The sequence below is a fragment of the Chiloscyllium punctatum genome, chromosome 45 (genome assembly GCF_047496795.1).
Source record: "Chiloscyllium punctatum isolate Juve2018m chromosome 45, sChiPun1.3, whole genome shotgun sequence".
Taxonomy (NCBI): domain Eukaryota; kingdom Metazoa; phylum Chordata; class Chondrichthyes; order Orectolobiformes; family Hemiscylliidae; genus Chiloscyllium; species Chiloscyllium punctatum.
The window spans coordinates 45,258,256-45,279,848 of record NC_092783.1 but is presented as its reverse complement, the minus strand read 5'-3'; the positions used below and the strand labels follow the sequence as shown (position 1 = coordinate 45,279,848).

The window sequence follows — 21,593 nt, the reverse complement described above, 5'->3', positions numbered from 1 at the left end:
TTAGCACTGCTGCCTCACAGCACCAGGGTGCCAAGTTCGATTCCAGCCTTGGGCGATTGTCTGTATGGAGTTTGCACATTCTCCCTGTGTCTGCGTGGGTTTCCTCCGGGTGCTCTGGTTTCCTCCCACAGTCCAAAGATGTGCAAGCCAGGTAAATTGCCCATAGTGTGAGGTGCATTAGTCAGAGGGAAATGGGTCTGGGTGGGTTACTCTTTGGAGGGTTGGTGTGGACTTGTTGGGCCGAAGGGCCTGTTTCCACACTGTAAGGAATCTAAAAAAAAATTGAGTGACTTGAGAGAGGACAATTTGTGGTTATAACTCACTTATTCCATTGACATTGCAAGTTTGTTTGGAAGATAATTTATCTTATACAAATATGTAATTACTTCAAGTTGTATTTGACTGTCACTCACTCTTTGCGATCAAAAATTCAAAATACATGTCTTGGAGTACATTTCTGGTAGGACATCTGCTCCACTTAGTGTCATAGAGATGTACAGCACGGAAACAGACCCTTCGGTCCAACACGTCTATGCCAACCAGATATCCTAAACTAATCTAGTCCTATTTGCCAGCACTTAGCCCATATTGCTCTAAACTCTTCCTATTCATATACCCATCCAGATGCCTTTTAAATCTTGTAATTGTACCATCCTCCAAAACTTACTCTGACAGCTCATTCCATACATGCACCATCCTCTGAGTGACAAGGTTGCCCCTTAGGTCCCTAATAAATCTTTCTCCTCTAAGTCTCAACTTTTGCTGTCTAGGTCTGGACTCGCCCACCCCAGGGAAGAGACCTTCTCTGTTCTATCTGCACAACAGCACACCTCCTGATTCTAGTAAAATGCTGATGGGGTAGGAGTGGCCCTTAATTTTTCACTTCATTGAATTTATTGGCCTTGTGGTAAGCATGGCCACACTACTACTTACAAATGAATCATGATGGCAGAAAGACAATATTCTCCCCTCTTAATACATTCTGTACCATTTTATGAGGCCTCCTGCCTCCCAAACCAACTCACCGGGCTGGTAAAATTCAGCCTAAGTTCTTTATGTTGCCTGTTTGAAAAATTAGCTGGACAGTTGTTGTCTATTGGTGAAAAGTGTGGCACTGGAAGAGCACAGCAGGTTGGGTAGCACCCAAGGAGCAGGAGAGTTGACGTTTTGGGCATAAGCCCTTCATCAGGAATGTGGAGGGAAATCAGTCCTGAGAGATAACTGGGAGGGGTGGAGGGAAGGTAGCTGAGAAGGTGGATGCAGGTAGGGGATAATTGAGGTAGGTCGGTGTGGAGGATGGAGTGGGTAGGTGGGAAGGAAGGTGGACAGATAGGACAGGTCGAGAGAGCAGTGCCAAGTTGGAGGGTTGGATCTGAGATGAGGTGGGAGGAGGAGAGATTTGGAAACTAGTGAAGTCGATGTTGATGCCATGTGGTTGAAGGGTCTCATGGTGTTTTATCTCCAATTGTTAGGTGGCTTGGATTTGATAATGGATGAAGCCCAGGACTTGCGTCTTCGTGGGGGAGGGAGGGGCGGTGGTGGAATTGCAGTGGTTGGCCACAGGACAGTGGGGTTGTTTGGTGCATGTGTCCCAGAGATGTTCTCTGAAATGCTCTGCAAGTTGGCATCCTGTCTCCCTGATGTAGAGGACACTAGATTGGGAGCAACGGACACATTGGTAAGGTGGGTGGACATGCAGGAAAATCTCTGTGAAAAGATCCCTTGGGGCCTTGGACAGAGGTGAGGAGGAAGGTGCGAGCACACGTTTTACATCTCTTGCTGCGGCAAGGGAAGGTGCTGGGTGTGGAGGGTGGTTTGGGGGGGAGGCATGGACCTAACGAGGAAGTCACTTAGGGAATGGTCTCTGTGGAATGCAGGTAGTGGTGGGGAGGGAAATATATCTCTGGTGGTGAGGTCTGATTGTTGGTGACAGAAATGGCAGAGGAGAATGCATTGTATCCAGAGATTAGTCGGGTGGAAGGTAAAGACTTGCAGGGTTCTATCATTCTTGCAGTTGGAGGGTTGGAGTTCAAGGGCAGAGGTGTGGGAATTGAAGGAGATGCGCTAGAGGGCATTTTTGAGGGAAGACAAATTGTGGTCCTTGAAATAGGAAGCCATCTGGGATGTCTTGGAGTGGAATTGCTCCTCTTGGGAGCAGATACGATGGAGATGGAGGAATTGTGAGTAAAGGAACATATTTTTACAGGAGGGGGTGGTAGGAGTAGGTGTAGGTAAGATAGCTGTGGAAGTTGGTGGGTTTGAAATAGATGTCCATGTTGAATTGGTTTCCAGAGATGGAGACGGAGAGGTCCAGGAATGGGAGGGACGTGTCTGAAATGGTCCATGTGAACTTAAGGTCAGGGTGGAAGGTGAAGTTGATGAACTATTCTACCTCCTCATAGGAGCATGAGGTGGTGCTTATACAGTCATCAACGTAGCAGAGTATAAGGTGGTGTCTAGTGCCGAAGTAACTATGGAAGAATGACTGTTCCATATATCCTACGAAGAGGCAGGCATCTTCTTTTCCACCTATCCGCTCCACCCTCTCCACTGTCCAATCACAATTAAGCCCCACCTGCATCCACCTATTGCCTTCCCAGCTGCCTTCCTCCTAACACCACCTTCCTATTTATCTCTCAAACCCTTGCCACCCCCCATATTTGTGACAAAGGGCTTCTGCCGGAAACGATGACTCTCCTGCTCCTCGGATGCTGTTTGACCTGCTGAACATTTCCAGTGCCACATTATTCGACTCTGACTCTCCTGCATCTGCAGTCTTCACTTTCTCCCAATTGTTATTTATCGTATTGAATAGATATGGGACTCATAATTGCTTGTTTATCTTCTGCAATATGTTTCCTCTGTATTCAAACAATTTCTAGTGGAACACCTTATCATTTTCAAAGGCCAGAGAGAGGGAGCAAACTGCTTAGAAAAAACACAATGCAGACATACAATGGTAACTAATGCTAAATCAATGGAAAGAACTTAATGCATTTAATATATTTTTAAAAAGGATTTGTTAGGTTTCACTGCAGTTTTAAAAGGAGTAAGTGAGGAAATAGTTGCATCCAGTCTTCCAGGGATCTCTTGATTTGGTTTTGTAGCATTTAACAGGAAAAATGCAAATGATCACTATGTTTTTCGGAGAGGTGACTTGGAGAATTTATGTAATCACAGACCTGTGTAATGGTAGAGTAGACAAATATTGCTGATCAGAGAATCATCGTGGACTTATAAAGGGTTTGTCATGTCTGTGAAATTTGTTGAATATTTTGAAGTATATTTTGAATATATGGTGCATGAAGCAATGTTTGTTGATGTTATCTTTATAGACTTCCAGAAGACATTAGGTGAAAAGCTTACAAAAGCTTATTAGCAAAAACAACACTGCATGGAATTGGATCTTACATCATAGATTGGAAATTGGGAGGGAGAAGGCAGAAAATTGAGTGAAATACATGTACTCTGACTGGCAATTCATGGCAACAGAGGTGTCCCCACAGATCTGTTTTAAATAGTAAAACTTGGAAAGGAAGTTGCAAAGGGTATAGACAGATCAAATGAGTCAACAAATTAGTTGATGACTGGAGTTCAGTGTGGGAAAGTTTCAGGTTCTTAGAAAATTCAATAGAAGCGTTTTCAAAACTAAGAGAAATTGGAGTCTGAGAAGCAGCAAAGAAATTTGACATATATAAACATAACTCATCCAAAGCAGCTGGACAGACTCAAAAGCAAATGAAAAAAATAGATCATAGAATGATGGTTTTAATCTCAAGGGCCTGAACTGCAAAGGATAGGAAGTTATGATTCACTTCTAAAGAACCTTGGTCAGACTTAATTTAGAATATAGCTTTCAGTTCTGGCATTGCACATCAAGAAGAATACATGGCTTGGAAGGTGTACAGTGCAAATCCATCAGAATGACACTCAGGTTCATAACTTTAAAATCTGAGGAAAGGACTTATTGCTTTAAGAGTAGAAGATTGAGGAGTGATTTCATTGAAGTGTTTTAAACAGGAAATTAACTGAAGAGGTAGATATGGCTAAAATAGTTCCTAAGATGGGCGTGCCCAGAACTAGAAAGGATAATCTTAAAATTAGAGCCAAACTATTCAGGTATGAAAATTTCTTTATCCAAAGGCTAATAGGAATTTTTTGCTCAAAGGCTAGTAGACGTTGGGTCAAGTGAAATGTTCACAATTTATATTGATAGATATAGCTAGAAATATCAAGTTTTGAAGCAAAACTAGCCTTGTCTCAGTTGGTAGCAGTATCATTTGCAAGCTGTCAATTCAAGTCCTACTCCAGGATTTGAGCACAAAAATGTAGGCTAAACTTCAAAGTAGGATTATTGTTTAATTACTAGTGCAGTCCTTCAGAAGAGGCCTGTCTATCTTCTCACCTGGATATGAAAGATTCTGTGGCACAAGTTGGATGAAGGGTAGTGGAGTTATTTGCAATGTTCATGTGACCAATATTTATCCCGTAATCAACATCACAAGAAACAGACTACTTAATCATTATCACATTAGTTTGTGGGTTGCTGTGCAAAAATTGGCTGTCATGATTTCCCACAGTACAATAGGGAAAGTACAACTTCAAAAGTACTTCATTGAATGTGAAGCAGTTTGAGTTGTCCTGAGATCATTGAAAGGTACTATTTAAATGTAAGTCTTCTGACGCAAAAGTGAACAAACAAAGTTGAGGTATAGATCATCTAATTGAATTGCAGGCATAGGGGACTGAATAGCCTACTCTTGTCACTATATCCAATGGCACATTGGTACTTTCACCTGCAGATTTGCTCACAATGACTTTAAGGTCCAACCACAAGAGTGGGGGATGTGAGCATTGCTGGCAGCAACTTCTATTGATACCAGGGAGCTGGGAGGTTTGCGACTCATAATTTTTCAAAAGGTATCTTTTTAATGGTGACCTCCTGTTGTGCTCATAAGACAAGCCAACTAAGTAATCCAAAGTGGAACAGGTTGGGTGAATATTTAATAGATCTTTTGGATAGTTCCTAAAAACACGCATTAATCCTACCAGTAAAATATGCAAGGGATCAAACTTCAGTTTTGGATAATAAAAAAAAGGGCTAAAGAAACTCAGCAGGTCTGGCAGAACTATGGAGAGTTAATGTATTGAGTCCATTCTGACTCTTCTTTAAAACAAGAGAGAGGTGGAAAACAGTTGGGTCCCAGGCTATTGCAAAATATGACCAGGAGGATGTGACACAGAAGGGAAGGAAAGGGAAAGTTCGGTGGGGATGCAGTTTGGAATCAATGAGAATAAAAAATGAAGGAAGAGATATTGGCTATATGATTAGATTAGATTACTTACAGTGTGGAAACAGGCCCTTCAGCCCAACAAGTCCACAACCCTACATTTACCCCTTCACCTAACACTATGAGCAATTTAGCATGGCCAATTCACCTAACCTGCACATTTTTGGACTGTGGGAGGAAACCAGAACACCTGGAGGAAACCCACGCAGACGCAGGGAGAACATGCAAACTCCACACAGTCAGTCGCCTGAGGCAGGAAATGAACCCGGGTCTCTGGCGCCGTGAGGCAGCAGTGCTAACCACTGTGCTACTGTGCTGCTCATATAGAAGGGACAAAAAGTAGATCCAGAATAGATATTACTTAAAGGTGCTAATAACAGAATAAATATAAACTCTGAATGGAAGCAAAAACATGAAAATGACATACAATAACTGTGGAGAAAAAGAATCAAGTTTTAGGTTGTTGAATAGCTGAAAAATATCATGCTTCAAAATAGAGTTAGACATCTTTCAGGATTTGAGTGCAGCAAAATTGATCCTTATTGCAATCACTATCCACTCAAAATTACACACGACCCAATTGTTCCCCTTCTTTGTTTAAATATTGCCCATTATCCTTTCAATTTGTGAAATTCTAGGAATAAGTATTCAAATTGTTATAAATGTTTCTACCAAAGCCTTTCAGTCAGTGACTGTGGTCAGAATTATGATGGTGAGATTGTGCATGGTAAGGAGAAGGAAAGTGTTCTGGAGGTTGATAATGTTTTCCTTTTTCATTTGATTAAAATGTGAATTCTTGATTTGCATTCACAAGATGACAAGTAACTTCATAGTCAATGAAGCAATAAACCAATTTTACTTTAAAAAAAATCTTAGTCCTGTTAAAACTATTCATGCACTTAGATTCGTAAAAGATGTCAATCACATGAAATGATGTGGTCACATTTGCACTGAACCAGAAATCACATGCTTCAGCTACTCTTCATGCTTTTATCTGGAATTTCCCTAAGTCTTCTCTCTGCTCACTAAGTTAGCTTGTCGTTAAACATCTTTATTAACATGCAAGGCTAATCTGTAAACTATTTTACTTTGTTCAGTAATGAATATTTTCCTCTTTGTTTATCATTTTATTGAAGTATGATACAAAAGGAACATGGTGGTTGTTATGTGATTATATATGTAGCTTCCAGAATATGAAAATATTTTTGAAGATGTATTAAATCTATATATATATATATATATATATATATATATAGCATACTGAAAATTAGCCTCTGTACTTTTCTTCCTCCTTACTTCAGATTTTGTAATCTCATAATATTTCCTGAGTCAGCAGCCATGTTGATTCTATATTTTATGTTAATAATTGGTCTTTTCAGTATATTTGTGCCATATGAGAAGGAAAAACCCAGCAGCATTTTGAAATGATTAGTACTAGTCTGAGTTGAAGTTCTGTGTGAAGGTACAAAAAATCAATTTGGACCAATACAGGAAATTCCATGCTTTACCCTTCATTGCTTCTATGTGGAAATGTGAGCAATTTGTTCAGGACCTCATTTTACAGGCTGAGATCAAAACCAGTCTTATTCTGTCAGAAGTGTGCAGTGTGAAGCTGCAAATGGTGTTTTACCTAAACAAAAATAGGAACTGCTGGAAAAGCTCAGCAGATCTGGCAGCATCTGTGGAGAGAAATCAAAGTTATTGTTTCAGGTCGAGTGACCTTCCCTCAGATTCTTCCTCCAGTTCTAAGGAAGGCTTACTTGAACCGAAATGTTAACTGTGATTGATTTTCATAGATGCTGCCAGACCTGCTGAGCTTTTCCTGCAATGTCTGTTCTTGTTTCTGATTTACAGCATCCATAGTCCTTCCAGTTTTTAATTGTATTTTTTTCCTTTTGGACATGTGGAAGACAAAAGAGAGTTCTGCATTATGCCAATGTGTTCCACTGTCACAAACTGGATTGAAATTGTAATCCTGAAGCATTACCTTCATTTTTTCCATTAGCTGTCAAATAGCCTGATCTTCCACTTATTAGCAAAGGCATAACTCCATCACTACCCAATGGAGATCACTGGGAATATGGGATGATAGCACAATATTCATGTCTTTTTGACATGGATTCCTTAGACTATAGTGATGACAGAATGAAATGAGATTAGAGAAGGCTGCCCATTGTATACTCTCATACTCTTACTGAGAAGAGTATGAGGAAGAGTGCAGCTTCTCATCTCAGCGGGCATGGATGGCAGAGGCCACAGAAGTCAGGAGCAGGAGTGTGGTCCCTCCTACCTGGTGACAGTGCACCAAGAGTCAAGAATGTCAAGTGGACTGGAAAAGCATGTAGCACAACATTTTTAAGTGCAAGGTCCCACACCCTCGACTTTCTCAGTCCTCCAGCAGAACACTCCTCAGAACAACACACCTTGCTGCTGATTTCATCTCTTTCTGTGGGAGGGAGGAGGTAGTGGGGTGGTCCTACAGTAACTGCTGCTGGCAGTGCATGCTAACCTGGTACACTGTGAAACAGGTCCTGGTTGAGGAATTGCAGATGTCAGTTATGACCTGCCTGAAAGCCTAAGTTTCCTGAGGGACTAGCACTCACACTTGTCAAGACAGTTGATCCTTTGCCCTGTGTTAGGAGTTTCATATCCTTGGAGCTGGATGTCTGTGCCCACCCCCTTTTTTTTCCGGATGGAACAGCATATGGCTGATGAGAAGACAAGTGGATATAGTTTTTCTCCTGGTACTGTTTCTGCTCCTTTTGCATTCAATGGAGATACACTTCTTCTGCATATGTTGTTTCCATGTAATGTTGAGAATTGAAATCAGAAAAGTACAGTTCAAGGTGAAATGAAAGGAAGACAGATGTAAATTGGTTGTCCAATTCCTCTCAACTGTGACAGTGCACTCTGTTCATGACTGCAGCTGTTCAGTTGCAATGTTCAAAGCCTTCCCAGCTGTCAGTTTCACTGAAGGAGCATTTTTTATTGAGCATCTATCTGTTTCACTTTGGTAAATGCAAACAGCTTGAGAAATATTTATGCACATAAAAATCAATTAATAATCTATCTGGTAATTTTAGTTGCTTACCGAACAGCTCTAAGAGTATCTCCTTCTTGCCTGCAAACTCCTCTGGACAATACCCAGAATTGGGAGGACAATGTCAGAGAAGCCTAATTGAAAGTCACTTTAGGGCAGCAATAAGATGTCTTCCCACAAAGTCTGTGGTCAGTGAGGTGAAATATAGGGTACTTACTTATTTATGGGTGGCATGGTGGCTAGCACTGCTCTCTTACTGTGCCAGGATCTGGGTTTGATTCCAGCCTTGGGGGAACTGTCTCTGTGGAGTTTGCACATTCCTCCTGTGTCTGTGTGGGTTTCCTCCAGATGCTCCGGTTTCCTCCCACAGTCCAAAGATGTTGGATGGGCCATGCTAAATTGCTCAGTGTCCAGGGATATGCAGGCTAGATGGATTAGCCATGGGAATTACAGGAATGGGATGGATCTCGGTAGGATGGTCTTCAGAGGGTCAGTCTGGACTCAATGGGCCAAATACCCTGCTTTTACACTGTAGGAATTCTATGACAAAGTTTCGTAATAAACATTAGCGTGGCTGTGAAAGTCAGGAAACATAGACACCTTTGGTTTTGGTCATTTTAAGATTTCATTTCGATTCAAACTCAGCCAGAACTATAGAAATCTAGAATGTGACTTGATGTCGAGATGGAGTCATAGAGACGTATAGCATGGAAATAGACTCTTTAGTCCAACTCGGAGTCCAACTTGGAGAGCAAAGAGCATGTGGGTGGAAAGGACTCAGAGAGCTGCCCCCAACATGGCCTCTTTTTATTTTCTTGTTCCTGCTCCCCAGCTGCCACCCAAACTAAACTCCCTCACCTTTAACCTCATCTCCAAGGAGGTCAGGAAAATTTTTATTGGTCAGGAAAATTTTATGCTGACCACATATCCTAGATAAATCTAGTACCATGTGCCAGCATTTCCTCTAAACCCATCCTTTTGATAGAGCAACACAGATGTCTTTTAACTGTTGTGATTGCACTAGCCTTCACACTTCCTCTGGCAGTTCATTCCATACATGCACTACCCTCTGTGTGAAAAAGTTGCCCCTTAGGTCCCTTTTAAATCTTTCCCCTCTCACCCTAAACCTAGGCCCTCTAGCTTTTGACTCCCTCACCCCAGACGAAAAACCTTCTCTATTAACCCTATCCATGCCCCTCATGATTTTATAAAACTCTATAAGTTCACCACTCAGCCTTCAACGCTCCAGGGAAAATTGTCACTGTCTGTTCAGCCTTTCCCTACAGCTCAAACCCTCTAATCCTGGCAACATCCTTGTAGGTCTTTTCTGAACCCTTTTCAAGTTTCAAATAGCAGAGTGACCAGATGCTCGTGTTGGATTTGGGTGGACAAAGTCAGAAAACACAAGACACCAGGTTATAGTCCACCTGGTTTATTTAAAATCACAAGCTTTCAGAGCACTGCTCCTTCACCAGGTGAAGTGAAGGGAAGTACAAATAGTGTGAGCAGAGTGTTGATAGGCTGAGTAACAAGTCTGTGCAGGTGATCAAGAGTGTCAAATGGTGTGAGTAAAGTATCAACAGCGTAATAACAAGTGAAGGGATGACTATGAACTGAATAATTAAGGCAGAGAGATAATTACAAATAATAAACAATAAAACAGTGCTAGAGACAAACCAACTTGTTAGTATAACATGAGTAAGTATCAATCACATGATGAGGGTCTGACCAAAATAACTAAAAAATCAAAAACTGTACAAACTAATTAAGGTAGAGAGATAATCACAAGTAATCAAGGTAATTGTATCAAACAAGATAGTAGGAAAGATTTTGCAAATACAACAATATGGCGGGGTTACATATAGCGTGACATCAACCTAAGATTGAGGCCATCCTCACGAGTATGGAACCTGGCTTCCAGTTTTTGCTTGGTGGTTCTGTGTTGTCACATATCTTGAAGGCCACCTTGGAGGATGCTTCCCGAAGATCAGATACTGCGTGTCCTTGACTGCGATAGTGTTCACTGACTGGGAGAGGATGTACATACTGGGTGATTGTTGCGTGGTGTTTATTCATACATTGTCATAGTGTCTGTGTGGTCTTGTCGATATATCATGCCTCAGGGCATCGTTTTCTGCATTTTTCTAGATTTTTGATTTTTACAAGCTTTAACATCCTGCAAATATGAGAACTTTGGTGTTTAAAATAAAGAAGTTAAATAACTTGGTAGTGAAAATAGAAAGTATTGGCAACACTTGGTATGTCTGCAACTTGTATGGAGAGAGAAACAAAATTAACATTTTAAATCAGTTCTGAGGAAAGGTCATCAGGCTGAAGCATTGGGTAAAATTTTCCTGACCTCCTTGGAGATGAGGTTAAAGGTGAGGGAGTTTAGTTTGGGTGGCAGCTGGGGAGCAGGAACAAGAAAATAAAAAGAGGCCATGTTGGGGGCAGCTCTGAGTCCTTTCCACCCACATGCTCTTTGCTCTCCAAGTACCTCCTCAAACCCCTAAACTTACAGCCAAGAATCACAAACAAACAGATGCTAGAGAAACTCAGCAGGTTTGGCAGCATCTGTAGCGAGAAATAGAGTTAACATTTCGACTCCATAGTAACTCTTCTTTGGAATTCGAAGGTGTTAGAAAATAGGTTCATTTTTATACTTGTGACAGAATCAGAGGAGGAGCAAGAGGGCAGATGGTATAGAGATCTCGGTGCAAAGTAATGCAGAAAAATAATGTCACAAGGGTTTAAATTAACGTGTGAGAGGGAAAGAATTGGTCCTTTCTGTTGAGTGCAAAGTAAAGGTGATGCAAACACAATTTGGGAAATTGGGGGAGAGAATGTAAACAAAATGGAGCACTGCCAGAATGCAATTAGTTTCTGAAGTTGTGGAATTCAATATTGAGAGTGCAAAGAAGTACAGTCTGCCCATTTTACTACTCTCTTACATCTGTACCTCAAAGTTACCTTTCACAAATGTTGTGCTTCTTACCTATCTATTCAAGCTAATTCTAATAGAAATAATTTGAAAGGCAGTTTGAGCATAAGAACAGGAACCTGTTGGCTAGTGTCAGACGTCCAATCTAAGTCATTAAGGGGATCAATAATTGAAGTTGTGAATAGCAGTTTGAATTTCAGAGACAGCATATGGACCCCTCAAGTGAGGACCTTTAGGGTGCTGTGTGGTGTCCCTCCTTCTGGGCCAGAAGATCTTGTTCATGCCACATCTCAGGATGTGATGTGTCATAAATAATTCAAACAGGTGAGTTTTTAAAAAATGCATGGGTCCTACAGAGCTTCAGTAGTCTGTGGAGGTGATTGTTGCCTGAAATTTGTAGGCATTCAGTTGTGCAGGGATTCCAAGCAGGAAGGCTCAGTGTTGTCATTAAAAGACAATGTACATTTAAAAAGTTTGTTGTATGAGAGGACTACTGCAGACGGCAGTAACTGAAAGGTTTTCTCGCATGACTCTGCAGCAGTTCACTTCTTCAATCAACTCCTTCTTTGTGAGGCTGGCTGACCTCCTTCCCCATCCTCTGGAAACAGTCTCGCCCACTTTTCACTGCAGGGCCACCTTCAGAGAGTTGGCACTGAGCATGGAAACTCACTTGTATTGCAACAACACTTTTCACTGTACCTTGATACACGTGATTGTAACAAATCAAACCAAATGAACAGTGCTTTCTGCTGATCCTTTCTCAAACTTCTCTGTAAACAGCAATTATGAAAATTTCATACTTACTTTATTTAGCTGGCAGCATGAGCTCCTGCTTGCTACCCATTATTGCTTTGCTGTTCTGCATTAATTGGATGCATTGTCCTACTATGTCTTTGTGCAGACATGCAATCCGTAAATGAACTTAATACCACGAACTTGAGCCCATCAACAAAATCCAGCCCATTCACTGTTTTTCTCTTCAGATACTGCCAGAGCTATGGGGAGTGTTTCCAATATTTTCTGATCTTATCAGTGACTCTCAGTATATATAGTATTTTGCTTTTGCTGAAATAATTTGCTGGCTCATGTAGAAACTATCAGAATTAAAAAATCTGAGGTAGAGGTGAGGGCCAAAATTGATCAAGTCATTACAAATCATGAAGTTTACTTCTACTGTTAATTTCAGCAGCATAACGGAAAGTAATGTTCCAAGTGGAACAATAACTACAGCTAGTTACCCCATAGTATTGTCCTTTTCTCAGTTGTTAGATGCACATTTCCTGATTCCTTTGGAAATGGGCGAATTATAGCAGGACTTGGACCAACCTATAGCTGTCAGGAGAGAATTACCTTCAGTTGAAATGAAGGTTATGAAATGGATGCCAACAGTGTAATTGAATGTAGTGAAAACAGCACATTTGTGCCCCCACCACCAACCTGCAGACCATGGGAGTAACCCTCTGTTCACAAACCAAAGGATAACTTTGCTTGAGTTTGAAGTCTATAAAAGTGTTAATGTTGGTTTGGAAAATTTCTAGTTGACCATAACATTGCTTTTCTGCACATCACTTGCAAGCTTTTACACATTGATTGACTTTGTGTAATTCTGCACAGTTCCTAACGACTGGATTTTATGCTCTACTGGTGCCATGTTCAAAAATTGAGGTGGATGTAAAAAATCCAGCAGAAGGTCTTCTCACAACATTACCACCTTTCCCATCTGAAGCAGAGAGGACAATAGGTTGCCTGTGTATCCATCCTTGGGTCTACTGAGTCCTTGAAGTGACTAATTAACAGCCACTTAAAGAAATAATCTCACCCATGCTGCTATGTTACCCACAGCAACCGAAGGATGAGGCCAAAACCATTCAGTAAATGTGACCGCTCTGGATGTGTTGGTTGTTATTGGGTAAGGGTTGGGGCTGGAAGGGGAGGACATCCACCCAGGGGTCATCAGGACCTGACCCTAGCCCTAACCCTATTGACTTTGACCCTGACCGTAAACCCTGACCCTAATACTAAACTGTAACATGGAGACCAGACCAGATAAGGATGGCAGTTTCCTTCCCTAAAGGGCATTAGTGAGCCAGATGAGTTTTTCCTGACAATCAACAATGGATTCACGGTCATCATTAGACTCTTATTTCTGGATTTTTATTGAATGTAAATTCTACCATCGGGCCTGGCAGGATTCAAACCTAGATCCCCAGAATATTACCAGGGTCTCTACATTAACAGTCTACTGATAATACCACAGGACGGTTGGGAATGGAGGTAAGACTGTTACTACTAGCTGTAAATTCAAGACCAGTTTTTGCTTTGGGTACCAGTGTGAGGGAGGGAAAGATAGGAGTTAGAGAAATGCCTGAATCTTACTCTGCATCGCAGTCTCTTGTTTTATCTTTGTTTTGTCACTGAGCTGTTTGAGCTTTTAATCCCCGAAGTTTCTGATTTGACAGTCTGAGGAGAACATTAATAAATTTTGTTTATCTGCAGCCATCAGATGTGCAACCCTCCCATTAATACCTAATATGAAATGGTAGCAAAATATTCATCTATTAATAGCTACTCATTCATTGTTGCAGGCAAACCTGTTTGGAAAGAGTCTGGAAAGTGGGACAAGAACCCACCTACATGTAACAAAACAGTTAATTAAAATGTTGGGTAGGGGTATCAGAATACTGTTCTCAAACAATACAACCTTAGAAACTCTTTTAATCATACATAAGTTTTTTTAATGTTGCACAAATGGTTTCCTGGAAAAGTGAAGTGATTTTTGCCAATGTGTAATTTGGTTTGCAACTAAAATATTTGTGTTGACCAGTTTTGACTCGATCAAAACTAGGAAATTAAGTTTTTGTTATATTTCTGATGCTTCACACCTGCTGGCCATTTAAAAAGTAAATTCAATTTTGAGCAAGATGCTGTTTCAGAAACAAAACTGTCATGTTCCCATATATCTGATTGCAACATTAAGATAAAATGTGGTACGGGTTTACATTGTAACAGTTAGGTTACAAGCCTTGTGGAACAATTCATTTAAAAATACCATGGTGTAATAAACCCTTCAGATGTGCTGAACAACAAAAGCATTTAGGCTGATTGAAACGCATGAGACCTCTTAATTATCTGAATAGACTGACAATGTAATATTTAACTAAAAAAAGTCTTTCACTTTGAGACACCATAACTGCCATGTTTCTAGCCTTCGTCATTTCTAAGTTCCATCTGCTGATTGCCCATGTGTATCTGATGCATCAGGAAGGAAGATGCAGATCCCAACTGTAACTTCCTTCAAAAGCTGACCTTCCTGCGGCACTGGTGATCAAAAATGTTGAGAGAGCCACTGCTGCAGTGAATCAAACTGGAAATTGGAGCAATGACACTTTATCTTCCACCCGAGCAGCCTACAGCGCACAGGACTTAACATTGAGTTTTCGAATTTTAAATAGTCTTCTCATGTATCCCTCAACTCCCTTTCCAGCACTGCCTCTTCCCTACCATTCCACCTATCAACCAGATTCATCACTCCCATCGGCCAGCCAGATCATACCCACTACCTGTGTTCACCTATCACTACCTCACTATTCTGCTACTCTCTCAACTCCAGCCCCCCTCTCTTTATCTGTAGCTTCCCTTGCCCCCACATCAAGTCCTGATGAAGCATTATACCAAAAATGTTGACTTCTCCATCTGATGCTGTCTGGCTTGCGATGTTCTTCCAGCTTTGTTTGTCTCACGTGGTCATGCTGGAGCTGTTTACTTTTCCTGACCAAGGCTTTTCCAGCTGAAGCTTCGACTGAAAAAGCAATCTTTATTCTGCACTCACCTGGGTGACCCATATGAACCACTGATAGTTCAGGACATTACTTTGTTAACTGCAAAAGTTAATGTTTAAAATGGTACTGGATTTCTAACACAAATATCTAAATGCTCTAACTGACCAGCAGCACAGAGATTTCTCACTTGCCTACAAATTCAACCTGATGAAATGATCAGGATGTCCCAACCTGATCCCCTTAGAACATCCACCCCCATCACGTACACCAAACCTGTAGTCTGTCGGAGAAAGTAAGGACTACAGATGCTGGTGATCAGAGTTGAGAATGTGGTGCTGGAACAGTACAGCAGATCAGGAAGCATCCGAGGAGCAGGAGAATCGACATTTCAGCCTGAAGGCCTTATGCCTGAAATGTCAATTCTCCTGTTCCTCAGATGCTGTCTGATCTGCTGTACTTTTCCAGCACCACATTCTCGAGTCCTGTAGCCTGTAGCCTATAAATTGCCTGTCATATCAATGCTATTTATTATTTTTCATATAATGAATTGACCTATCTGTAAATTTTCTGTTATTCCTCACTAAACTGAGAGTAGATTTTTTTTGCTGGAGGAGGATGGAAAAGACTTAAATACCCATTTATTGAGGTTTTATCGAAATTAAGCCCTTCAATCCCTTAAATACCTTAATCTGGTGTTTCAGGATTGTTTTGCCAGTTTTTTGTTCTCCAGCCTCTTAGAGGCTCAATTTTACTTCTTTTGACAAATTATTCAATCAATTGAAGAGTTTGATACTTCAGGAAAATTGGCCTCATTGGTCAAATGTTCTGAGGTTAAAGTGCTGACAGTTTGGCATTGCAGGAAATCTGTACTAAGATTTTGAGAGAAAGGTACAATTCAACTTTAAAGTACTGTCAATTAGGCATTTAAAAAAAACGAACTAAGGACAAAAAATGCTTCTACAAAAAAAAAGAAGAGTACAGCACGGAATGGGCCCTTTTTACCACCTAGACTGCACTGTCACATGATGCCTTTCTAAACTAAAAATCTTTTCCCTCAACGTGGTCCATACACTCTATTCCCTGCATATTCAAATATCTGTCAATATGTTGCTGTTTAATGTTGCTGTTGTATCCACCTCCACCACCTCCTCTGGTAGTGCATTTGAGGCTCTGTGTAAAAAAAAACTTACCCTCACATCCTTAATTTTTCCCCATTTTATGCTAAAACTGTGTCATTTAGTAACATATGTACTCAGGTAATAATTAATCTCATGTAAACATTGACATCCTATTTTTGGCCAAAAATGTATGGATTTTGTCATTTATTTTATGGAAAAGTCGATCTCTGTTCTTCACAGATCATAGATCAGTTTTTATGAGTCAGTGAGCTGGTTGTTCAGCTCCGCTCCGGCCTTCCAGTCCACTGGCTAGTGTGCTCTGCTGTGGGCTTTTAGACTTATCACAACTCATTGGGTTATTTTTCTTTTTTCATCTCGAGAGCAATTGGCTTCTGCTAATGACGTGGTACTAATTTTAAGGGACATGGATTTCAGCCACTCAAAAGTAGTATTCATGTAATAGTCAACTTCATAAATTTAACCTTTAAAAATAGTCAGAGAATTCAACTGTGACTTGAGTATATACAGTAATTGACATTTCTACTCTGGGGAAAAAAGACTGCCACTATCCATGCCTCACTTAATTTTGTAAAGTTCTCAATCAGGTAGTTAAACAACAAAAAAGATGAGGCTCTTGTCATGACACAAAATATTTTGCTATTGAGATGTCTTTCTGAGACTTTCCTGAGGGTATGTTAGATTTTTAAGGAGCTATGTTTTGGCTTCCAGAGACTTCTTTTCAATTCACACTCCATCATCTATTAGAATTTGCAGGTTTTACTGGGTGTCAAGACCGGTGAGCTGAATGGGGAAGTGGGAGTGTATGGTGGCATGTGAGGCTGCAGGTCTCTGGATTATCTGAAAAGGTCCAGTGAGGGCAACAGAGGTAAGGGCGTTACTGCTAGCAATAAATGCAGGCCCAGTCTTTGCTTTGGGCATTAGCGTGAGGAAGGAAAAGATAGGGGAGAGAGGAATCCCTGTATCTTACTCTGTACTGCAGTCTATTGTTTAACCTTTGTTTTGTCACTGAAGCATTTGAGTTTTTAATCCCTGAAGAATCTGATTTGACAGTCTGTGGAAGACATTAATGCATTTCATTTTTCTGCAGCCATCAGATGTGAGAACCTCCTAGCTATACATAATGGGATAACCCCAAGACCACCCTATGGAGGTTACTGGAAATATGGAATGGTAGCAACATATTCATGTAGTAGTGGCTACTCATTGATAGGTGCAGACAAACTTGCTTGTACAGAGACTGGAAAGTGGGACAACTTCCCACCGACATGCAAAGGTACAGTTAATTAAAATATTGAGTTTGAGTATCAGAAAATGGTTCTCATGCAATACGACTGTAGAAACTCTTTTAATCATATATAAACTTTTCAGTATTGCGCAAGTGGTTTTCCGGAAAAATGAAAAATTGCAGTGATTTTTGTCTACGAGTAACTTGGTCTGCAATTAATTATTTCAGAAGACCAGTTTTCATTTGATCAAAAATGATCAAATTAAAAATAAAATTACATTTTATTGCATTTCTGATGCTTCCCACCACCATCTGCTGGTCATTAAAAAATAAATTCAATTTTGAGCAAGATCTTGGTCCAGAACCAAAACTGTCATGTTCCCATATATCTGATTGCAACATTAAAATAAAATGTGGTACAGGTTTACTTTGCAACAGTTAGGTTACGAGTTTTGTGGAACTATTAATTCAAAGATACAATGGTGTAATAAACCCTTCAGATGTGTTGAAGAGCAAAAGCATTTAGGCTGATTGAAACGCATGAGATCTTTTAACTATCTGAATAGACTGACAATTTAATATCTAACCATAAAAAGTCTTTCACTTTGAGACACCATACACTGCAGTGTTTCTAGCCTTTGTTTTGTCACTGAACCGTTTGAGTTTTTAATCCCTGAAGATTCTGATTTGATAGTTTGTGGAAGACATTAATGAATTTCATTTTTCTGCAGCCATCAGATGTGAAAACCTCCTAGCTATACTTAATGGGATAACCCCAAGACCACCCTTTGGAGGTTACTGGAAATATGGAATGGTAGCAACATATTCATGTAATAGTGGCTACTCATTGATTGGTGCAGACAAACTTGTTTGTACAGAGTCTGGAAAGTGGGACAACTTCCCACCGACATGCAAAGGTACAGTTAATTAAAATATTGAGTTTGAGTATCAGAAAACTATTCTTGTGCAATACGACTGTAGAAACTCGTTTACTCATATATATAAACTTTTCAATGTTGCACAAATGGTTTCCTGGCAAAATATAAAATTGTAGTGATTTTTGTCTACGAGTAACTTGGTCTGCAATTAATTATTTCAGTAGACCAGTTTTCATTTGATCAAAAATGGGAAATAAGTTTAAATTACATTTTATTATATTTCTGATGCTTCCCACCACCACCTGCTGGTCATTAAAAAATAAATTCAATTTTGGGCAAGATCTTGGTCCAGAACCAAAACTGTCATGTTCCCATATATCTGATTGCAACATTAAAATAAAATGTGGTACAGGTTTACTTTGCAACAGTTAGGTTACGAGTTTTGTGGAACTATTAATTCAAAGATAAAATGGTGTAATAAACCCTTCAAACCCTTGAAGAGCAAAAGCATTTAGAACTGATTGAAGTGCATGAGACCTTTTGACTATTTGAATAGACTGACAATTTAATATCTAAAAAAAGTCCAAAAAAGGTCTTCCACTTTGAGACACCATACACTGCTGTGTTTCTAACCTTCATCATTTCTAAGGTCCATCTGCTGATTGCCCTGCAGATGCCAACTGTAACTTCCTTCAAAACCTGACCTTCCTGCGGCACTGGTGATCAAAAATGTTGAGAGAGCCACTGCTGCAGTGAATCAGACTGGAAATTGGAGTAATAACACTTCATCTTCCACCTGGGCAGCCTACAGCACATGGGACTTAACATTGAGTTTTTGAATTTCAAATAATCTTCTCACGTATCTCCCATCTCCTTTTCCAGCCCTGCCTCTTCCCTACCATTCCACCTACCAACCAGATTCATCACTCCCATCGGCCAGCCAGATCATACCCACTACCTGTGTTCACCTGTCACTACCTCACTATTCTGCTACTCTCTCTACTCCAGGCCCCATCTCTTTATCTGCAGCTTCCCCTGCCCCCACATCAAGTCCTGATGAAGCGTTATACTGAAAATGTTTACTTCTCCACCTCCTGATGCTGTCTGGCTTGCTGTGTTCTTCCAGCCTCCAGGTTGTCTCACCTGGTCATGGCTGAAGCTGTTTACGTTTCCTGACCAAGGCTTTCCCAGCTGAAGCTTCGACTGAAAAAAAATCTTTATTCTGCACTCACCTGGGTGACCCATGTGAACTGCTGATAGTTCAGGACATTGTTTTGTTCACAGGCTGTTGTGCTCTTCTCTGGGTTTTTAGACTTACCGTAATTTGTTGGGTTATATTTCGTTTTTCATCCACAAAGCAATTGGATTTTTGAGAATGATACAGTATGAATTTTGATGGGCATGAATTTCAGTTACTCAAAAGTAGTATCCGTGTACTAGTTGACTCCATAAATTTATGCTTAAAAATAGTCAAAATTTCAAATTGTTTCAAATTCCCCTCTGAGGGGAACGGAGGTAAGAGTGTTAATGCTAGCACTACATGCAGATCCAGTGTTTGCTTTGGGTACTAGCATGAGGAAGGGGAAGGTAGGGGAGAGAGGAATCCCTGTATCTTACTCTGTACTGCAGTCTACTGTTTTACCTTTATTTTGTCAGTGAGCTGTTTTTAATCCCTGAAGTTTCTGATTTGATAGTTTGTGGAAGACATTAATGAATTTCATTTTTCTGCAGCCATCAGATGTGAGAACCTCCTAGCTATACTTAATGGGATAACCCCAAGACCACCCTATGGAGGTTATTGGAAATATGGAATGGTAGCAACATTTTCATGTAATAGTGGCTACTCATTGATAGGTGCAGACAAACTTACTTGTACAGAGTCTGGAAAGTGGGACAACTTCCCACCGACATGCAAAGGTACAGTTAATTAAAAGTTTGGGCTTGAGTATCAGAAAACTGTTCTCATGCAATACGACTGTAGAAACTCTTAATCATATATAAACTTTTCAATATTGCACAAATGGCTTCCTGGAAAAATGAAAAATTGTAGTGATTTTTGTCTATGAGTAATTTGGTTTGCTACTAAGATGGGCAAGTTTTCATTTGACCAAAAATGGGAAATAAGATTAAGATTAATTTTATTACATTTCTGATGCTTCCCACCACTACCTGCTGGTCATTAAAAAGTAAAGTCAATTTTGAGCAAGATCTTGGTCGAGAACTAAAACTGTCATTTATGTGATCGCAACATTAAAATGAAATGTGGTAGAGGTTTACTTTGTAACAGTTAAATTCTGTGTCTTGTAGAACAATTCATTCAATGATACAATGGCATAATAAACCTTTTAGATGTGCTGAAGAACAAAAGCGTTTAAGTTTCTTGAAATTCATGGGACCTCTCAACTATTTGAGTAGATTGACAATTTAATATCTAACTTAAAAAAAAGTCTTTGATTTTCAAACACCATACACTGTAGTGTTTCTATCCTTCCTCATTCCTAAGTTCTACCTTCTCTGATTCAATATTGTTATTTCCTAGGTTCTCATTTCTGCACTTATTGCTTTATTTTATTCTTTAAATAACCTTTACCATCTTGCTTTTTTTCCCTAAGCATCAGTTACTTTGGAATATTTAATTTCCAATTTTGGTCCCAGAGATGATTAGGCAAGATTTTCAACACTTTTGTCACTGGTGCAATGGCAGAACCATGAGCAGAAGGGAATCTGTTGAGCCTAAGCTTAGCCCTGGCTCTTTAAATGTGCCATGACATTAATGTCTCACTCTTGGGTTCATTGACCAATAAGAGAGGGTTGGTGGTATCATACACTGGATTTGTCAAACTAGAGAAGTTGTAAGGATCCTCTGGCAAGTGCCAGAGAGTCTCAATTGGGAATGCTGTAGCCCCAGTCTCTCATTCCTACCTGGGAGTCCTGCGTTTGGGTCTGTGGGACTACAATGAGGTAATGATTGCCAAGGACGAGAAGAAGAGAACTACCTGTCTGACTGCACAGCCATGCACAGAAGTGGCCAAGGAGGTCTGTAGCAGGAGTATGGTCCCTGGACATTTTGCACTAGTTTTGGACCTCGGGGAGATGTGAATGTCAAAACCTTCAGGTACTGCGTTCCAAGTTGCACTGTCTTGCACAGCAATTCTCAGAACCACACACATCATAGCTATTCTCATTCGTCCCTGAGCAGCCAACACTCATACTCCCACTCATTATATTGCCCTCTTGCACCATGCTCACAGTCACCTGACATAAATATTGGCCAATGAATATTGGTAGTGGGAGCCATGG

At 40.3% G+C, this 21,593-nt stretch overlaps 1 protein-coding gene across 1 annotated transcript in view; it reads left to right on the top strand.

Moving 5' to 3' along the window:
* The window catches only part of LOC140467077 (complement receptor type 1-like), a 217,952-nt gene that overhangs the window by 42,661 nt on the left and 153,698 nt on the right, over positions 1 to 21,593 (top strand). Inside the window, exons 8-10 of the mRNA XM_072563137.1 lie at positions 17,278 to 17,463; positions 18,147 to 18,332; positions 20,025 to 20,210. Coding sequence (XP_072419238.1) covers positions 17,278 to 17,463; positions 18,147 to 18,332; positions 20,025 to 20,210 — 558 coding nt within the window. The remainder of the gene's footprint in view (positions 1 to 17,277; positions 17,464 to 18,146; positions 18,333 to 20,024; positions 20,211 to 21,593) is intronic.